General features: G+C 46.0%; 1 protein-coding gene across 2 annotated transcripts; it reads left to right on the top strand.

Annotated features, from left to right (window-relative positions):
* Positions 1-735: 735 nt before the first annotated feature.
* Positions 736-19,247, top strand: LOC307062622 (eukaryotic translation initiation factor 3 subunit C). 2 transcript variants are annotated; one of them, XM_079718372.1, is made up of 21 exons: positions 736-788; positions 916-1,055; positions 2,693-2,758; positions 2,865-3,054; positions 3,448-3,573; positions 3,762-3,816; positions 4,306-4,415; positions 4,815-4,942; positions 7,608-7,767; positions 7,907-8,007; positions 8,474-8,615; positions 8,805-8,930; positions 9,063-9,156; positions 9,986-10,176; positions 10,416-10,640; positions 16,480-16,843; positions 18,216-18,375; positions 18,474-18,539; positions 18,629-18,716; positions 18,814-18,976; positions 19,080-19,247. In XM_079718372.1, exons 2-21 carry the CDS (start codon positions 955-957, stop codon positions 19,160-19,162), a joined length of 2,739 nt encoding a protein of 912 aa, XP_079574498.1. In that variant the 5' UTR covers positions 736-788; positions 916-954; the 3' UTR covers positions 19,163-19,247. The 2 variants fall into 2 exon arrangements, with proteins under 2 accessions (XP_079574498.1, XP_079574497.1); XM_079718371.1 differs by having other exon boundaries at positions 7,904-8,007.
* The last annotated feature ends 609 nt before the right edge of the window (positions 19,248-19,856 follow it).

Below are 19,856 nucleotides of genomic sequence, written 5' to 3'. Positions count from 1 at the left end.
CTAAGTCCCAGTTTTCTTTCAGGGGAGCATTGTACCCCCAGTGCTAAACAGTACCAGACATGCAGCAAGTGCTGAATGAATGAAACCACCTTAAAAAATGTAAAACAGTCACATAAGCATTTGTGGAATAGTGAATGAATACTAGCTAATATTTATTATATGCTTATGTTGTGCAAGGCATTGTCCTAAATGCTTCACATATACTAAGCCACTTAATTCTCATAACATCCTATGAAGCAGGTCCTATTATGGTCCTAACCTGGGGAGACTGAATCACAGAGAGGTTAGGAAATCTGCCTAGGTTCACACACTAGTAAGTGATGGAGCTGGGATTCGAATACAAAGTCCGATCCGAAGTTTGCTCTAAGCCTGGCTCCAAAACCTTGCAGCTCAACAGCATCGAGTGGGCGCTTTAAGAAAGTAAACACCTGGCCCTGAAATTCTGATTCCACAGGTGAGGTGTGTGGTTTGTTGGCTGGCTGTGAGCAATAACACCCGAGGGCAAAGCGCTGTCGAATCCAGGAATCTCGAGACCGCCTCCTCCCGGCCAAGTTTACTGCAGGCCTGACCCTGGCCCCTGCGAGGCGCGAGGGCCACTGGGAGTTGTAGTCGCCCAGTATAGTTCGTCGACGTCTACCGGAAGTGACGCAAAGATCCCGCCTTCTACTCGCCGCGTTTCCGCTGCTTCGGCTAAGCGGTGTGATACCCCCGGAAGTGACGCGAAGTTCCCGCCTTCTCGCAGCGTTTTGGCTGTTTCGGTTAAGCAGCGTGATTCTGGAGGTCAGCTGGTACGTACTTCTTTGGCCTCTTGCTTCGGGGAGGGGGACCGGGGTTGGGGTGCGTGCGAAGACGGTGAGGATGGGGGTCAGGAGGTGGCGGCTCGGGCCCCTTATCGACTTTCGGGCTCTACCGTAGGTCTGGCCGCGCCCGCCGCAGCCGCTCAGCGCCGTCGCCATGTCGCGGTTTTTTACCACCGGTTCGGACAGCGAGTCCGAGTCGTCCCTGTCCGGGGAGGAGCTCGTCACCAAACCTGTCGGGGGTAACTACGGCAAACAGTGAGTGAGGGCCTGGGCCATGGGGACTACTCGGGAGGGTGAGGGGTTCGGCAGGCTGTGGAAGGCCGCGTATATGGGAGGGGAATGGAAATGGGGGCGGTGAGAGCGGGTTCTAAGGATGTTGAGTTTAAGGGACCGGAGCAGTGTTGGAGGGACAACCGTAACGCTAAGGGTGCTGTGAATTGTGGGAATCCACCCACCAGGCAAAGGATAGAGTCACAGAGAAGAGGTTTCCCACTGGCTGGGTGTGTTGCATCAGCAAGAAACTCCCAATACTCGCTTGATACCTGGGAGTTTCCTTGATGTGGCTCTGAGGTTCTTAAACATCTATTAGTATTTTCCTGTTGTTTATCTCCATTTAAATACTCTTCTCCCATCTCTGCAAATTAAAATTCTTTTCTCCCTTTGGAATGTTGGAATGTTTCTCAAACTTCTGTCCATACACATGCCACCTTCATTATTTTTGTCACATACCTGTACTTAAGAATATATATACATACCACTTCAAAGTCTTGTTTCAGCATAAAACTCTTTTTTTTTTTTTTTTTTTTTTGCGGTACGCGGGCCTCTCACTGTTGTGGCCTCTCCCGTTGCGGAGCACAGGCTCCGGACGCGCAGGCTCAGCGGCCATGGCTCACGGGCCCAGCCGCTCCACGGCATGTGCGATCCTCCCGGACCGGGGCACGAACCCGTGTCCCCTGCATCGGCAGGCGGACTCTCAACCACTGCGCCACCAGGGAAGCCCTAAAACTCATTTTTAAAAGTGAAAAATAGAATCTGTGTATACCCACATGAATATGATTTCATATCTGTGCCACAGGTGGAAAATCAACATCACTTGCTATAAAATAGGAAATAATTCGAAAAGCTAATAAGATGGAAAGAAAAGAGATATTGTTGCCAGCTGAATGCTGTCTGTGGTCTGTTTTTTTTTTTTTTTTTTTTTTTTTTTTTTGCGGTACGTGGGCCTCTCACTGTTGTGGCCTCTCCCGTTGCGGAGCACAGGCTCCGGACGCGCAGGCTCAGCGGCCATGGCTCACGGGCCCAGCCGCTCCGCGGCATGTGGGATCTTCCCAGACCGGGGCACGAACCCGTGTCTCCTGCATCAGCAGGCGGACTCTCAACCACTGCGCCACCAGGGAAGCCCTGTGGTCTGTTTTTTAATTATTAAGTAAAAATAACTAGTAATGGAGGTGTCAAAGCCGTTGAGACTCTTTCCTTGCCCTCGGCCTGTCACACTCCCCCAATACTGCTTTCTAGGACCTAGTTCAGGTACCACCTTTTCCATTCATTCTAGGTAAAGTACCTCTTTTCTCAACTTCTTTTAGTAATTCTTAGTGACTTGTGTTTTCACATAATTCATTTTTGACACAGTAAATAAGCACTTTCGTTTGTTTATGTTTGAGAGGCTGGAGACAGGTCATTTTTTTAATGTGTTACAACATTTGATAAAAGGCTTTACTTGAAGTAAGCTTAAAAGATTGAGTTCTATATGATGAGGCCGTGAAGAGGAAGAATAAAACAAGATGAACGTGGTAGGAATGGGCTACCTGCCCCATCGGAGAAGAAAAAGAGAGATCATTTGGAAAGACTGGAGCTAGGAACAGAGGTTAATGGTCTCTGTTCCTTCCAAATAGGCCATTGTTGCTGAGTGAGGATGAAGAAGATACCAAGAGAGTTGTCCGAAGCGCCAAGGATAAGAGGTGAGGCCATGGGGAGGCGGGGGGATGGGGAGTTTCTGGAGCAGTGGTGGGTTTTCTGGTTGGTGATGGTGGGCATGTGCAATGTGGTATTGGGCTCTCAAACCAGGTTTGAGGAACTGACCAACCTTATCCGGACCATCCGTAATGCCATGAAGATTCGGGATGTCACCAAGTGCCTGGAAGAGTTTGAGCTCCTAGGAAAAGCATATGGGAAGGCTAAGAGCATTGTGGACAAGGAAGGTGTCCCCCGGTTCTATATCCGAATCCTGGCTGACCTGGAGGACTATCTTAATGAGGTGTGATTCCTATGGGTGCAGGGGGATCTAGAAGGGGATTGTGGACCTGGAGCTTTCTCCTGACCCACACCCAGGGATCATGTCTCCTCTGAGTTGTTTGCCAGATATTCAGTATTTCCCAGAACATAAGAAATAGGGGGATGAAGCAAGGAGAGGGACTTTTTTATGTTAAGAATTTTAATTGTATATATTTTTATATTACCTCTTACTTGTGGTTTTGTACTTTTGATACATAAATAAAGCATTGGTAAACAATAAGTTAAGAAGTATAGTTTTTAAGTAGTATAGATGTTTATAGATAGCAAGACCCAAAAGTTGTGAAGCCTGAAGTTTAGGGAATACTCCTTAATCTCAGATCCCTGTTCTCCCTTTCTTCCCTATTCTTTCCTTCAGCTATGGGAAGATAAGGAAGGGAAGAAGAAGATGAACAAGAATAATGCCAAGGCCCTGAGCACCCTGCGCCAGAAGATCCGAAAATACAACCGAGATTTTGAGTCCCATATTACAAATTACAAGCAGGTGAGGGTGCTAGAGGGAGACTTTCTGAACTTTGGGGACAGTGACCTCATGACTGAGACAAAAAAGTATTTGTAAATGGGAGGCGTGTGACTGGAGAAGGAATCATGAGAAAGGTCTGTGGGGTGGAGGAGGTGGGATGGGGTGGTTGGCAGGCATCCTTAATTATTCTCTCATTTCCTTCTGTCAAGAACCCTGAGCAGTCTGCAGATGAAGATGCTGAGAAGAATGAGGAGGATTCAGAAGGTGAGTGAGGGGCTTCCCTGGTGGCGCAGTGGTTGAGAGTCTGCCTGCCAATGCAGGGGACATGGGTTTGAGCCCTGGCCCGGGAAGATCCCACATGCCGCAGAGCAACTGGGCCCGTGAGCCACGGCTACTGAGCCTGCGCGTCTGGAGCCTGTGCTCCGCAACAAGACAGGCCGCGACGGTGAGAGGCCCGCGCACCGCGATGAAGAGTGGCCCCCGCTTGCCACAACTAGAGAAAGCCCTCGCACAGAAACGAAGACCCAACACAGCCATAAATCAATCAATCAATCAATCAATCAATAAATAAATAAAAACTGTCAAAAAAAAAAAGAAAATATTAAAAAAAAAAAAAAAGAAGGTGAGTGAGGAAAACCCTTAATTGCAAATGGTTAGGAGGTCTAAAATTAAGGGTTTCCTTGGCTTGTTTTCTTGGTTGCCATTCACCTCTTCACCATTCTAACTCTTTTTTTCTCTCCCCTTTCCCACCAGGCTCTTCAGATGAGGATGAGGATGATGAAGGAGTCAGTGCTGCAACTTTCCTAAAGAAGAAATCAGACGCTCCTTCTGGGGAGAGTCGGAAGTTCCTCAAAAAGATGGAGGTAAGAGCCAGTGTTACACTGAGGGGTGGTTTGTCTGCTGTGGACCATTCTTGGGTCTCTGGGGAGAAGAAAAGACTCACAGAGCCTTAAGGTTGAGAGGGGTGGGGTTTAGCAGAGTCTGGTCTGGGGACAGGTTTCCTCTTCGATTAGAGCACTGAGTGACTTGGAATCTGGAGAACTAGATTCTGGGCCCAGCTCTGCCCCAGGGGAGCTGTGTGTCCCTGGAGCAAGTTACCACTTCTCTCTGGGTCTTGGTGGTCCAGTCCAGCTCTTAATATGTTGATTCAGCCACTCTTCTGCTGCTCCGGAGAGTCTCTGAAACATGTGTCAGCAGGGAGAGCAGAGACACCAGTCAGTCTTCCCATCTTGTTTCTTCTGATCATCTTTTCTTTCTCTAAGGATGAAGATGAGGACTCAGAAGATTCAGAAGATGATGAAGATTGGGACACAGGTTCCACATCTTCTGATTCAGATTCAGAGGAGGAAGAAGGGAAACAGACAGTGCTTGCGTCGAGATTCCTTAAAAAGTAAGAAAAGTAGTGGTACTTCGGGCTACAGTGGGAGGAGTAGGAAGCTTTTAATTACCTTGAAAGTTGTTGCTCCCGTGGAGTCCTTTTATTTATTTATTTATTTTTCCCATTTCAGTTTTAATTTTTATTTGTCTTTTACTTTTATTTATTTTTACATTAAAAGGGTTTTTTATTGAAGTATAGTTGCTGTATAATATTATATAAGTTAGGGGTGTACAGTATAGTGATCCATAATTTTTTTTAACTTAATTTTATATTTATTTGGCTGTGTCGGGTCTTAGTTGTGGCACGTGGGATCTTCTCTGCAGCATGCGGGATCTTTTGTTGTGGCGCAGAGGCTCTTCATTGAGGTGTGAGCTTCTCTCTAGTTGTGGCTTGCGGGCTCAGTAGTTGCGGCACGCGGGCTTAGTTGCCCCACGGCATGTGGGATCTTAGTTCCCCGACCAGGGGTTGAACCCACGTCCCCTGCATCGGAAGGCGGATTCTTTTTTTTTTTTTTTTGCAGTACGCGGGCCTCTCACTGTTGTGGCATCTCCCGTTGAGGAGCACAGGCTCCGGACGCGCAGGCTCAGCAGCCATGGCTCACGGGCCCAGCCGCTCCGCGGCCTGTGGGATCTTCCCAGACCGGGGCACGAACCTGTGTCCCCTGCATCGGCAGGCGGACTCTCAACCACTGCGCCACCAGGGAAGCCCCTGGAGGCCTTTTTTAAAGTGAACCTCGAGATAGATCTCTGGTGGGACTGGATCTCCAAGTTGTTAGGACCCTAAGGAAGAGTGTATGTCTAGGGGCTCTAGATCATAGTTGTGGTTAAGAGGGTGTGGAATGGTCCTTTTCAGTGTAGTTTTAGGACTAACTTCTATTGGTGTCTCTTAATGTCTTCAGTTTCTTAGCTGTGTATTTAGGTAGAGGTGTATTTGGTGATGTCCCTGTAGCTGAGAGCATAAATGTCAGTTTTCTGATCGATTCTAACAAGGTGTGAATATACCAAGGTATAATCTGTCATAGGGGAGAGATCAAGTCAAGTTTTAGGTCTTTCAGTTAGAATTTCATAGGGTGAGAGTTTGTGTTTTTGAGGTGTGAATCACAATATCCTGAGGGCTTCGAGTAAAACTTTAGGCCAAGGATAATTAAGAGGTCCTGTGATCTCAGAGCTTTGGGGATGGATGATGCAGACCAAGCAGTTTCAGCTTAATGAACATACTTCGCTGATTTACAAAGGATTTTACCTATGAAATGAGTTTTTATCATTAGAGAGTATTGCATTAGTACAGGAGGGAAAACCATTAAGCTTCTATTGAGTTATGGCATAGGGAGTTCCCTGGTGGTCTAGTGGTTGGGATTCGGCGCTGTCACTGTCATGGCCCGGGTTCCATCCCTGGTTGGAGAACTGAGATCCCGCAAGTATCCCACAAGCCACGTGGCATGGCCCCCCAAAAAAATTATGGCATAAATCTTTTGGCAAGGGCAAGTTTTAATCCAGCTGGCAAATTATAAACTATTACTAAAGCATATTCAAACCTTTTAAGCAGTTAAAATGAAATTTATTTATAAACGTTTAAATGGTGTTTTAATTATAATTTGAATGTCTGTTCAAGTCTTTCTGGAAAGACTTTTTCCTCTATAAAGTTTGAAATAATTTGTCCCTGTCATTTGGTTTATATTTCATTATATAAGTATTAAAGTCTGGAAATGGTTTCAGACATCAAATAGTTTAAGTCCACTTTGAGGTAGCCAGTGATCTTTTTCTTTTTTGTTGGGGACATTTTGTTGTATTGAACAGTTTTTTTTAAATTCAGAATTTATATTAATAATTGTCATAAGAGGGGAAAGAAAGGCAGGGAAAAACAGCCAGTCTGGGAACCGCAAAAATTTTTTTGCACTTTTTTTTTTCTAAGCACAGATTTTAAACTGATAAATCAGTTGGTGATCAAAAGATTAGTCTGGGGACTTCCCCGTGGTACAGTGGTTAAGAATCTCCCTGCCAATGCAGGGACACGGGTTCAAGCCCTGGTCCAGGAAGATCCCACATGCTGTGGAGCAACTAAGCATGTGCACCACAACTACTGAGCCTGCGCTCTAGAGCCTGGAGCCACAACGCCTGGAGCCCGTGCTCCGCAACAAGAGAAGCCACCGCAGTGAGAAGATGGCGCACTGCAACAAAGAGTAGCCCCCACTAGCCGCAGCTAGAGAGGACCCGTGCACAACAACAAAGACCCAACGCAGCCCTAACTAACTAACTAAATAAATAAGTAAATAAATAGATTTATTTATTAAAAAAAAAAAAAGATTAGTCTGGACAGAGTAACTAGTACCAAAGGACAACTGTGTTGCTTATGGATTCTTTGGAAAACCTTAGAGTTTAGTTGTGGAGCAACATGACAGGCTGTTTCTGTGTCTGAGGCGGCCTGGTTAGCACCTCTGTCTTATTAAACTAGGCCATACGAGTTGCTTAGTGTAATATGGTAACAGACCTTGGTAAGTGGTCTGGCAGATTCAAATGCTTAGTGGTCTTTGCTTTGGTTATGGTTACAGTTATTCATAGGTCATTCTTGTAGAGTGTAACTTGGACCCAGGAAGAGAAAAAGAGGAATTTTGTGGGGGGAAGAAGCCTCAAGGTGGAGAGGGGGCTGACCCTTCATCTTCTCCTGTGTCTCTTGGCAGGGCCCCCACCACAGAGGAGGACAAGAGGGCAGCTGAGAAGAAACGGGAGGACAAAGCCAAGAAGAAGCATGATAGGAAATCCAAGCGCCTGGATGAGGAGGAGGAAGACAATGAAGGCGGGGAGTGGGAAAGGGTCCGGGGTGGAGTGCCCCTGGTTAAGGTGAGGATTTTAGAACGAAAAGGAATTGGGAAACAGTTTGGGAGAGCATACAGGTACCCTCCTGGTCGGATTCAGGAGAACAATTAAGGCAAGAACAGGTTTCTGTTAGTCTGCACATAACTTGTGTGTTACCTAGGAGAAGCCAAAAATGTTTGCCAAGGGAACTGAGATCACCCACGCTGTTGTCATCAAGAAACTGAATGAGATCCTACAGGCACGAGGCAAGAAGGGAACTGATCGGTAAGATTCGTGGGCCTGGGCTATGTCATTACAGGGTGAAAGCTCATTTTCTCTTAAGACACAGGGTGGAGGTTGGTGGGGAAATAGTGCTATTTTGGGAAGATCTGTGTGTGGCTACAGTAGAAGGAATGATGTACTTGGACTACACCAGTCTATTTTCTGCTGTTTACATTCTGTTTGACCTTAGATCAATCACTTAAGCTTTGGGGGCTGTTTTCCCGTCTGTAAAATGGGAATAATACTCATCTTCTTTAGTTATTCAGTGACTGAAGAGGATGTTAGATTGTTAGCATTATTGCTATTTCTGTTTGGAATTTATGAGGGAGAAGCAAGTATACAGGTGGTGAGGCTAGGGGTGGGTATTGAGAATGAGTCTGCCTTTCTTGTCTGAAGAGGGTGTGCTGTATGACAGGATGAGACATTTTTATTTGTTTCCTGTGCCTCACCCAATTTTGTACCCCTCCAGTGCAGCCCAGATTGAGCTGCTACAGCTGCTGGTTCAGATTGCTTCTGAAAACAACCTGGGAGAGGGTGTCACCGTCAAGATCAAGTTCAATATCATTGCCTCTCTTTATGACTACAACCCCAACCTGGCCACATACATGAAGGTGAGAACAATAACGAGCATCCCACAGCGGAGCTGGTGGGTCATGGGAAGGTGGCTGGTGACTCAAGACTCAAGGACTGTTGGAGCAGTCTTGGTGGTTGAAGGCCCGTGGATTCCTGGTGTAGGGCTCTTGGGAGGCATCTCCTTGTTCCACCTTCACACCTCTGACTGCTGTCTGATCTCTTGGCAGCCTGAGATGTGGCAGAAGTGTCTGGACTGTATCAATGAGCTGATGGACATCCTGTTTGCAAACCCCAACATCTTTATTGGAGAGAACATTCTGGAAGAGAGTGAGAACCTGCATAACGTTGACCAGGTAAAGAGGGGATTTGGCAGGCTATTTGGAAGTGTGTGTTGTCTGCTTTGGGAAGGTTTGTTGGAGACAGAAGGGTTGAAGTTCAGGACTGGAATCTGGGCTAATTTATTTCCTCCTTTGCCTTCTCTTCAGCCACTGCGTGTCCGTGGCTGTATCCTAACTCTGGTGGAACGAATGGATGAAGAATTTACCAAGATAATGCAGAACACTGATCCTCACTCCCAAGGTGAGCCCGAGCAAGCATGGGCATCAGTGAGAGGAAAAGTGCAGGGATTAAAATGAAGGATTGTACTAAGTGAGAATGTTCGGAAAGCCAGCCCTTCCTCACCCCAGCATTCATACCACAGGGCCTCTTTAAGATACTGGACCCCACTCCCGTAGCTTCTGATTCAATAGGTCTGGGTGAGGCCTCACATTTTACATTTCTAACATGTTCCTAAGTGATGCTGCTGTCTGCTACTTTGAGAACTGTTGGGGTATGATCTCTGTCCACTTGGCTTGTTTAGCTTGTACGCCTTAAGCATTAGAATGGGGAAATGCAGGACATTTACACAGTAAAATGTGAGTGTCCACATGTGTCCGCCAAGTCAAAGGTGTATTGATGAACAAGACAGCTTGGGGCCTTCATGCTCATGGAGCTTACATTTCGGTGCTGAAGCAAGGCAGTTCTACAAAAAAATGAACGAGTCAGTTGTAGATAATGTAAAGTGTGAATTAGAAATTCAGATCGGGACATGTGACAGTATGTCTGGAGTGGTGGCTGCTTTAGATAATGGTTGAAGAAGCATCTGTAGGTAGGGCACATTTGAGGTGAGAGCCGAATGAGAAGGAGGAGGAGGAGTTAATCGGGAGGAATTAGCAGAAGAGAGTGCCTGACAGCAATGGAGAGTGAGCTTGACATGTCCCAGGAGAGGATAGTATTTTTAGGGCACAGTGAGTAGACTTTTCTGATGGGTACAGAAAACACATGCAGAGGTAATTGGATTGATGAGGGACATATGATTGGGAAAGCCTGGGTGCCTGGCTAAGCTGAGGGTGGGTGCTCTCCCTGCCAGAGTACGTGGAGCACCTGAAGGACGAGGCACAGGTGTGCACCATCATTGAGCGTGTGCAGTGCTACCTGGAGGAGAAGGGCACCACTGACGAGATCTGTCGCATCTACTTGAGGCGCATCCTCCACACCTACTACAAGTTTGATTACAAGGCCCATCAGCGGCAGCTTACCCCCCCTGAGGGCTCCTCAAAGGTAAGTGCTTGGCCACCATGTCAGAGGGGAGAGGGGTGTGTCCATCGGTTCTGCATGTCTGTTAGGACTTCATGGCAGATCTTCTATTCCCTGGGGACTGTCTCTGGTGGAGCAGAGGGACTAGGAAGAGGCTGGATGGAGTCTCGTCTTTGGTTGCTGAAGGCTGAGCCATTTACAACCATTGTCCTTGCCATATTTCCTCCTCCAACAATATCTCCCCCCACCCCCTACCCCTCCAGTCAGAGCAAGACCAGGCCGAAAATGAGGGCGAGGACTCAGCTGTGCTGATGGAGAGACTGTGCAAGTACATCTATGCCAAGGATCGCACAGACCGAATCCGCACATGCGCCATCCTCTGCCATATCTACCATCATGCTCTGCACTCCCGCTGGTACCAGGCCCGTGACCTCATGCTCATGAGCCACCTACAAGACAACATTCAGCACGCGGACCCGCCAGTACAGGTAGGATGGGAAGGAGGCGCTCTGGCCCTGGTGGCAAAGGGAAGCCCAGGCCAGGCCCCCCGTCCACTCTGTTCAGGCGAAGTGGCTCAGGCAGATTAGCCACCTGTCTGGCTAATGCAGATACAGGGAGACACTTGGTCCTTCCCGAGTGCTAGCATTCTTTGATTCTCCTACATGTTAACATAGAGTCCTCTGGGATAGAATTTGGGTTCAACTAACATTTATTATAACTATTACGTGTCTGGTTTGGAACAAACATTAGGAGGTCATCTTACTTAAAAAGATGAAAAAGCATTTAAGCAGTTAAACTGAGAAGGACAAGGACCCAAATACAGTGTGATGTGTGAAACATAAAATTTTGTGTGTGGCAGCATTGTGAGGACATTTTTATGTAGGAGTATTAGAGTTGTGTCTAGGTATAGATCCTGTAAATGTGTGTTTAGAACAATTGTGAGGTATTTATGTGTAAAACATTTGGTAAGCCTGTCTGGTGGTGCTTTTTGAATAGCACTCCTATTTTTTATTCCATTGTATGAATTTATCACAGGTTCTTGATTTTTCTCTTGATAGATACCTAATCAACCAGTTTGGGGTATTATAAATGAAGCTTTTGTGATTTATGTATAAGTTTGTGTGGATGTATGGTTTCTCTTGGGTAAATACTTAAGAGTGGAATTACTGCATCATAGTGTAGGTGTATGTCCAGTTTTATAAGAAGCTCAAAAATGGGACTTCCCTGGTAGTGCAGTGGTTAAGAATCTGCCTGCCAATGCAGGGGACACGGGTTCGAGCTCTGGTCCGGGAGGATCCCACATGCCACAGAGCAACTAAGCCCACAACTACTGAGCCTGTGCTCTAGAGCCTGCAAGCCACAGCTACTGAGCCCCCGCTCGGTACTGAGTACTCTGCTCAACGGAGAGTAGCCCCAGCTCGCTGCAACTAGAGAAAGCTCGCGCGCATCAGTGAAGACCCAAGGCAGCCAAAAGTAAATAAATAAATAAATAAATTTTAAAAAAGGAAAGAAACTCAGAAATGGTTGTACCATTTTTCACTTTTACCTTGTCAATATTTAGTGTTGTTAGTCTTCTTAATTTTGGCCATCATGGTTGTTGTCTAATGGTATCTCAATGGTATTGAGATACCATTGAGATGGTATCTAATGGTATTTCCCTGATGACTATTGAAATTTACTACTTTTTAAATGTTTATTGGCCCTTTATATATCTTCTTTTGTGAGATGTCTGGTCAACTTTTGCCTGCCCCCCTTTTTTAAAGATTGGATTATTCATCTTTTTATTATTGAGTTGTAGGAAATCTTTATATATCCTGGATACCAGTCCTTTGTCAGATAAATGTTTTCCAAATATTTTTTTCCAGTGTGTGGTTTGCCTATTCGTTTTCTTAACCATGTGTTTTGATGTATATTCTAATATATCAGTTTTATCTCTTTTGGTTATTTTCTGGGTCCTATCTAAAGAAACTTTTTCCTACTAGCAATTCATAAAGATATTCTTTTTTTATTTTTAGTTTTTGGAAGTTCTTGTGATTTAAGCTTTCACATTTAGGTCTATGTTTTCTGCATATGGTGTGAAGTCAGGGTCAGAGACGTTCTTTCCCCATTATATTGCTTTGGTGCCTTTGTGGAAAACCACATGAAAAACCAACCACATGACCCTATAAATGTATTTCTGGGCTCTCTATTCTATTCCATTCATTCATCTTTTTGTCCTTCCTTACGCCAGTTCCACACTGTCTCGATGGCTGTGCCTTTAGAGTTAAGTCTTTTTTTTTAATTAATTAATTTATGGCTGCGTTGGGCCTTAGTTGCTTCGCCCAGGCTTTCTCTAGTTGTGGTGAGCAGGGGCTACTCTTCGTTGTGGTGCGTGGGCTTCTCATTGCAGTGGCTTCTCTTGTTGTGGAGCATGGGCTCTAGGCGCACAGGCTTCAGTACTTGTGGTACTCAGGCTCAGTAGTTGTGGCTTGCAGGCTCTAGAGCGCAGGCTCAGTAGTTGTAGCACACGGGCTTAGTTGCTCCACGGCATGTGGGATCTTCCCGGACCAGGGCTGGAACCTGTGTCTCTTGCATTAGCAGGCGGATTCTGAACCACTGCGACACAAGGGAAGTCCCTAGAGTAAGTCTTGAAGTCAGGTAGTATGACTCCTCCAACTTTGTTGTTTTTTAAGAATAGTTGGAATGTTCTGTGACATTTGCATTTCCACATAAATTTCAAAATCAGCTTGTCAATTTGTGCAAAAATGCCTGCTGGGATTATATTGAATCTGTAAATCAATTTTGGGAGAACTGACACCTTGACAACTTTGAACCTTTTGATCTTACGTGTTGTTCTTCATTTAATTTCTTCAGTTTCGCACATCTTTTAAAAAATTATTCCTGAGAATTATACGATTTTTTATGCTATCGTAAATGCAATTTTTAAATTTAATTTAATTTTTTATTTTGTCCACACGGCTTGCAGGATCTCAGTTCCTCAACCAAGGATTGAACCTGGGCCACGGCAGAGAAAGCACTGAATCCTAACCACTAGACCACCAGGGAACTCTGTTGATTTCATTTTTAAATTGTTAACTACCAGTGTCTAAAAATAGAGTTAATTTTCTTACATTGGCCTTAGATCTTGCCATTTTGCTAAATTCAGTTTTAGTCTGGCCTTCTGTCCTCTGTATTTGCAGATTCAACCAACTGCAGATTGAAGATATTTGCGGGGAGGGGGAGGGATTACAGAAAGTTCCCCCCCCAAAAACCAAAATTTGCCTTGTTTGGTAACTATTTACATAGCACTTACATTGTATTAGGTGTTACAAGTAATCTACAGATGATTTAAATTACATGGGAGGACTTACCGTAAGTTATTTTCAAATACTATGCCATTTCATGTAAGAGACTTGAGCATCTGCAGATTTTTTGGTATCCATGGAGGGTCCTGAAACCAATTCCCCATGGATACTGAGGGACAGCTGTATTGGGTCTAGTGTTTTATAGATTCCTTAAGTTTTTTTTTACTGAATTAATCATGTCATCTGCACATAGGGACAGTTTTATTACCATACCAGTCTCTGAGACTTTTCTTCCTTTTTTGTTTCTTTTTTGCCATATTGTAATGACTCAAATCTCTAATACTTAGTGCTGAATAGAAGTGAGAGCAGACATCTTGCCTCCTTCCCAGTATCAGCAGGGAAGCAGTGAGCATTTCACCATTAAGAAGAATGTTACCGGGCTTCCCTGGTGGCGCAGTGGTGGAGAGTCTGCCTGCCGATGCAGGGGACACGGGTTCGTGCCCCGGTCCAGGGGGATCCCACGTGCCGCGGAGCGGCTGGGCTCGTGGGCCATGGCCGCTGAGCCTGTGCGTCCGGAGCCTGTGTTCCGCGACGGGAGAGGCCGCAGCAGTGAGAGGCCCGCGTACCGCAAAAAAAAAAAAAAAAAAAAAAGAATGTTACCTATTTTTATAGATAGTATTTTTGTAGATAGACTTCCTCAGATTGATGGAGTTCTCTTCTGATCCTAGTTGGCTGGGAATTTTTGTCCTTAATAGGTGTTGAATTTTGTCAAAATCTTTTTTGCATCTATTGAAATAATGCACAGTTGTTTCTCCATTATTCTGTTTATATGGTGAATAACTATGATTTTAGATTTTTATATTATACTTTCATTCCCGTGATATATCCTACTTGGTCGTGGTATATTATCTCTTTTATGTATTGCTGGATTTTGCTTGCTGGTATTTTTTTAAGGCTCTTTGTATCTAAGTTCATGACCGGTATTGACCTCTATATTTTTGTTGTCAGTAAAGACTTGGTCTTTCCCCCCAACGAAAATCCGTACTACCTACAGTCTTCCCTATCTTAATTATTGACAAGCCCATCTTTTCCGTTGCCTAGGCCCAGAAGCCTTGAATTCATCTTTGATTCTTGTTTTTCTCTCACATTTGATTCCCCACCCATTTGTGTTGAAAATCCCTATCTGACCACTTATTATTTATTATCACTTCCACTGCCACTCTCTGGTCTAAGCCACCATCATGTTCCCAGTCTCTCTCTCTGCTTCTGCCCTTATATCCCTTCAGGCTGTTCTTTCTTTTTCTTTTTTTTTTTTTTAATGTTTATTCCTTTTACTTTTTAAATTAATTTATTTTTGGCTGCATTGGGTCTTCATTGCTGCGCACGGGCTTTCTCTAGTTGCGGCGAGTGGGGGCTGCTCTTCATTGCGATGCGCGGGCTTCTCATTGCAGTGGCTTCTCTTTGTTACGGAGCCCGGGCTCTAGGGCGCACGGGCTTCAGTAGTTGCGGCGCATGGGCTTAGTTGCTCCGCGGCATGTGGGATCTTCCCGGATCAGGGCTCAAACTCATGTCCCCTGCTTTGGCAGGCAGATTCTTTTTTTTTTTCTTTTTTAATTTTAAATAAACTTATTTCTTTTTGGCTGCATTGGGTCTTTGTTGCTGTGTGCAGGCTTTCTCTTGTTGCAGTGTGCTGGCTTCTCCTTGTGGTGGCTTCTCTTGTTGCGGAGCACGGGCTCTAGGCGTGCGGGCTGCAGTAGCTGTGGCATGTGGGCTCAGTAGTTGTGGCACACAAGCTTAGTTGCTCCACAGCATGTGGGATCTTCCCGGACCAGGGATCGAACCCATGTCCTCTGCATTGGCAGGTGGATACTTAACCACCGTGCCACCAGGGAAGCCCCTTCAGGCTGTTCTTAATGCAGCAGCTAGAGTAACCCTGTTAGTAAAGTCAAATTATGTCACTTATTTGCTCAAAAGCTTCCTGTGGTTTCCCATCTTAAAATCTTTTTTTTTTTTTTTTTGCGGTACGCGGGCCTCTCACTGACTGTTGTGGCCTCTCCCGTTGCGGAGCACAGGCTCCGGACGCGCAGGTTCAGCCGCCATGGCTCACGGGCCTAGCCGCTCCGCGGCATGTGGGATCTTCCCGGACCGGGGCACAAACCTGTGGCCCCTGCATCGGCAGGCGGACTCTTCAACCACTGCGCCACCAGGGAAGCCCCATCTTAAAATCTTTAACATGGCTTACAATGCCCTGTGCTTGCCCAGCCTCCAGTTTCTGATCACATCTTTTACCAGCTCTAGCCATATTGCATTCCTTGTCCTTGAATACATCTGGCATAGGGCCTTTGCACTTACTTTTCATTTTTCCTAGAATATTCTTCCTCCTCCAGAGATCTGCATGACTTGCTATTTCTTTTTCTGTTAGGTATGTATGTATGTACTTATGTACGTATTTATGTATGTATTTTTTTTAATGTAATTTATTTATTTTTGGCTGCGTTGGGTTTTCGTTGTGGTGCGCAGGCTTCTCACTGTGGTGGCTTCTCTTGTTGCAGAGCCCAGGCTCTAAGCCCATGGGCTTCAGTAGTTGTGGCCCACGGGGTCTAGAGTGCAGGCTCAGTAGTTGTGGTGCACGGGCTTAGTTGCCCTGCGGCATGTGGGATCTTCCCGGACCAGGGCTCGAACCCGTGTCCCCTGCATCGGCAGGCAGATTCTTAACCACTGCGCCACCAGGGAAGCCCAGGTCTTTATTTTTAAACATCCCCTTCAAAATGAGGCCTTTCTTAGTTATCCTACATAAAATTGCGAGTTCCCACCACTACTGCCACCACTCAGACTCCCTTCTTAACTCCCTCGTCTGCCTTATTTTTCTCCTTAGCTTGGGTCACCACCTGTATGTTATGCTTATTTTGTCCTCCACACCTCTGTCCCTAGAGTGTAAGCTCCATGGAAGGGGAGGAACTGGTCTATTTTGTTCTCTGTCCTAACCCTGTGAAAGACTTACCTTGTGGCTCTCACCTCTGAGTTCATTGCCCTTTGCTCTTAGATCCTGTACAACCGCACCATGGTGCAGCTGGGCATCTGTGCCTTCCGCCAAGGCCTGACCAAGGATGCTCACAATGCCCTGCTGGACATCCAGTCAAGCGGCCGGGCCAAGGAGCTTCTGGGTCAGGGCCTACTGCTGCGCAGCCTGCAGGAGCGCAACCAGGAGCAGGAGAAGGTGGAGCGGCGCCGGCAGGTGCCCTTCCACCTGCACATAAATCTGGAGCTGCTGGAGTGTGTTTACCTGGTGTCAGCCATGCTCCTGGAGATCCCCTACATGGCCGCCCATGAGAGTGACGCCCGCCGACGCATGATCAGCAAGCAGTTCCATCACCAGCTGCGGGTGGGCGAGCGACAGCCCTTGCTGGGTGAGTGTGGGGCTCTGTAGTGCAGCAGACTTTGCTCGTTTGTTCCTTGATTACTTGTAATCAAAGGATTAAGAAGACAAAGGGAGTAAACTTTCCCACAAGATGATTCCATTTGATTTAATGGCATCTCCATGTATGGCCTAAAAGCATCATTTTTACTAAGTAGTCTCCATGGTCTCTTACCGTAGGACACGTCTTAGCTTACAGATTAAGCTCCCTGCTTCCTATCATTTTCCCCTTCAGTCTGTATTTGTCAGTAGTATCTTTCTACCAAGTGTATGGTGTTATACATCCCCAGCACCTTCAGAAGTTCTTCATTGTCTATAGAATAAAGTCCAGCCACCTTAGTCACTAAGTTAAAGTCTCCATGAGCTGATTCCAACAATATTTTTAATTTAGTATAAACTTACGTAGTACTTTTTTCTGCCTGGCACTAAGTGTTTTATAAATAATAATAATTCATTTATTCTTCATTAGTCATAACGCTATGAAGATACTATTGTGACCCCCCTTTTCCTGATTAAGAAACTGAGGCACAAAAGTTAAGTGACTTTACCCAGGGTTAACACAGCTGGTATGTGTCTCTCTGACCTTTTCCTCTTTTTCCCTTTCATCCATATTATTTTTTAGCTAACTAACTAGACCCTTGGCATTCAAGAATCTAACATTGGCTTCTTTGAGCACTTTTAGAGATCCGATCTTTCAGTCCAGAGGTTGAGTGAGTTGTGATTTCACTGGGAAAGGAATTTGAATTGCGCCCTTCCTGTAAGGCTGGTGCATGGAAGGACTTGGCAACTGAGCCAATCTTACTGTCCACAGCCACGTCCCTCTACAGATTTGTCCTCTACTGGTTGTGTGTATGGTCATATTAAGTGCAGGCGCACTTCAGGAAAATTATGTTTGGGCTATGTAGTGATGCTTTACTTTGTTTTTATTAATTGGAAAATTGCCAGTGAAAATCTATGTCCAGCATCTCTTAGGGCTTCTTGGTTCACATTCCCCGCCTCTCTACTACTGCCTGCAGTGGATGTTAGACATTTTTTTTAAGGTCAGTGAACCTTGTAAGAATCTGATAAAAGCTGTGGACCCTTTCCTAGGAAAATGTGCATAAGGGTACACACAGCAATTTGTCAGCATTTTCAAGGAACTCACCAATCCCCTGAGGCACATCATAGACTAAGTCTAAATGTAAATACAGTTATTCTGATATTAAGTGACTTGTACAGTCACATGGCTACTTAATGGAGAGCTGGGAGAGTGTCAGTCCAGTTGTTTACTCTCTTAGCCTGGGTTCCTCCTTAAATAGTGCTTGTTGGGGAAGGAGCCCTCATCCCAAGTTTCCCTAGGCCCTTCCTCATTCCCAACCTTTCAGGTCCCCCCGAGTCAATGAGGGAACATGTGGTTGCTGCCTCCAAGGCCATGAAGATGGGTGACTGGAAGACCTGCCACAGTTTTATCATCAACGAGAAGATGAATGGCAAAGTGTGGGACCTTTTCCCAGAGGCTGACAAAGTCCGAGCCATGCTGGTTAGGTGAGCAGAGAACAAGACCCTAGTGGGTGGGGAAGAAAAGACTTGGTCTCCTTCACTGAAGATCTCCCCCTTTTCTCTTTTCTCCCTTCTCCCCACAGGAAGATCCAGGAAGAGTCACTGCGGACCTACCTCTTCACCTACAGCAGTGTCTATGACTCCATCAGGTAGGATGGGCCCTGAGGAGGCACAGGAGCCCCAGCTTTGTGGTCGAGGGTCCTAATTGCTCCCTGCTCTTGGCCTTCTTTCTCCCCAGCATGGAGACACTGTCTGACATGTTTGAACTGGACCTGCCCACTGTGCACTCCATCATCAGCAAGATGATCATTAACGAGGAGTTGATGGTAAGGCCATCAGCATGGGCACATGGGCAGGTGGAGTCATGGAGAGATTGGAGTACAGGAGACTGATCTGTCCCTTCCTCTGCCTCACTTCTGTCAGGCCTCCCTGGACCAGCCGACACAGACAGTGGTGATGCACCGCACTGAGCCCACTGCCCAGCAGAACCTGGCACTGCAGCTGGCTGAGAAGCTGGGCAGCCTGGTGGAAAACAATGAGCGGGTGTTTGACCACAAGCAGGGTACCTATGGTGGCTACTTCCGAGGTGAGTGCTTCCATCCCCTCTGCGCTCCCAGGGTCCTGGCCCCCTTACTGCCTCTCCCTTGGCATTCACCCCCTCCCCTCCTCTCCCCATCTCTCTCCTGCAGACCAGAAGGATGGCTACCGCAAAAATGAGGGCTACATGCGCCGGGGTGGCTACCGCCAGCAGCAGTCTCAGACGGCCTACTGATTGCTTGACTTCAGTCCCCAGTGCTCTAAACCATTCAACGTTTAGGTCCAGCCACGCCCCAGTCATTAAAGGCCTGTTTAGAGTTGCTGCAGTTCTGCCTGTCTGTGTGTCGCCAGAGGTGTGTTGGACACATTTATTTGCTAATTATATTTCTAAGCTTCTATCCCATGACAGGCACAAGGCTCAGGATGCAGGGATGACTTGCACATATCCCTGACTTCAAAGAGCTTTTGCTGCTCTTTGACATTTGACCGGAAAATTGTAATAACATGTGATAAGTTATAACGGGTATTTTTTTAAAAGGTGGTGGGTATATTGAATAGGATGTGATTATGGGGCATAAATGTGAGGGAAAGCATAATGGAGGCAGTGGTGATGGACGTTGCGAGTGGATGGGTGGTGGTTCACCAGGCAGGGAAAAGGGAGAGTTAGTCTAGACCCGTGTGAAGTGTAGTCCTCAGACCAGTGTGGATGCACAGTTAGCCTGTCCATGACAAAACAGGCACCATAATTAAGAATAAGCACTGAGAAGCTTTGCCATTGCTGCGATATCTAAGCATGTGATCGATTTTCTAATCTGTGTGTATAATGTTTTTGAAAGTATTTACCCACATTAGGCTGGAAATTTTTTTAATGACCCTTCACCATATTTGAAAAGCATTGACGTAGGCAAAGGAAAAAGAGCACTTAGACA

This window comes from Hyperoodon ampullatus (genome assembly GCF_949752795.1).
Source record: "Hyperoodon ampullatus genome assembly, chromosome: 14".
Lineage (NCBI taxonomy): Eukaryota > Metazoa > Chordata > Mammalia > Artiodactyla > Ziphiidae > Hyperoodon > Hyperoodon ampullatus.
This window is presented reverse-complemented; position numbering and strand designations above follow the sequence as displayed.

Coding starts and splice junctions, on each gene's coding strand:
- LOC307062622 (XM_079718371.1), top strand. CDS start 955: ATGTCGCGGTTTTTTACCACCGGTTCGGACAGCGAGTCCGAGTCGTCC. Junction 3,055..3,447: donor TGGAGGACTATCTTAATGAG/GTGTGATTCCTA, acceptor TCTTTCCTTCAG/CTATGGGAAGATAAGGAAGG. Junction 10,177..10,415: donor CCCCTGAGGGCTCCTCAAAG/GTAAGTGCTTGG, acceptor CTACCCCTCCAG/TCAGAGCAAGACCAGGCCGA.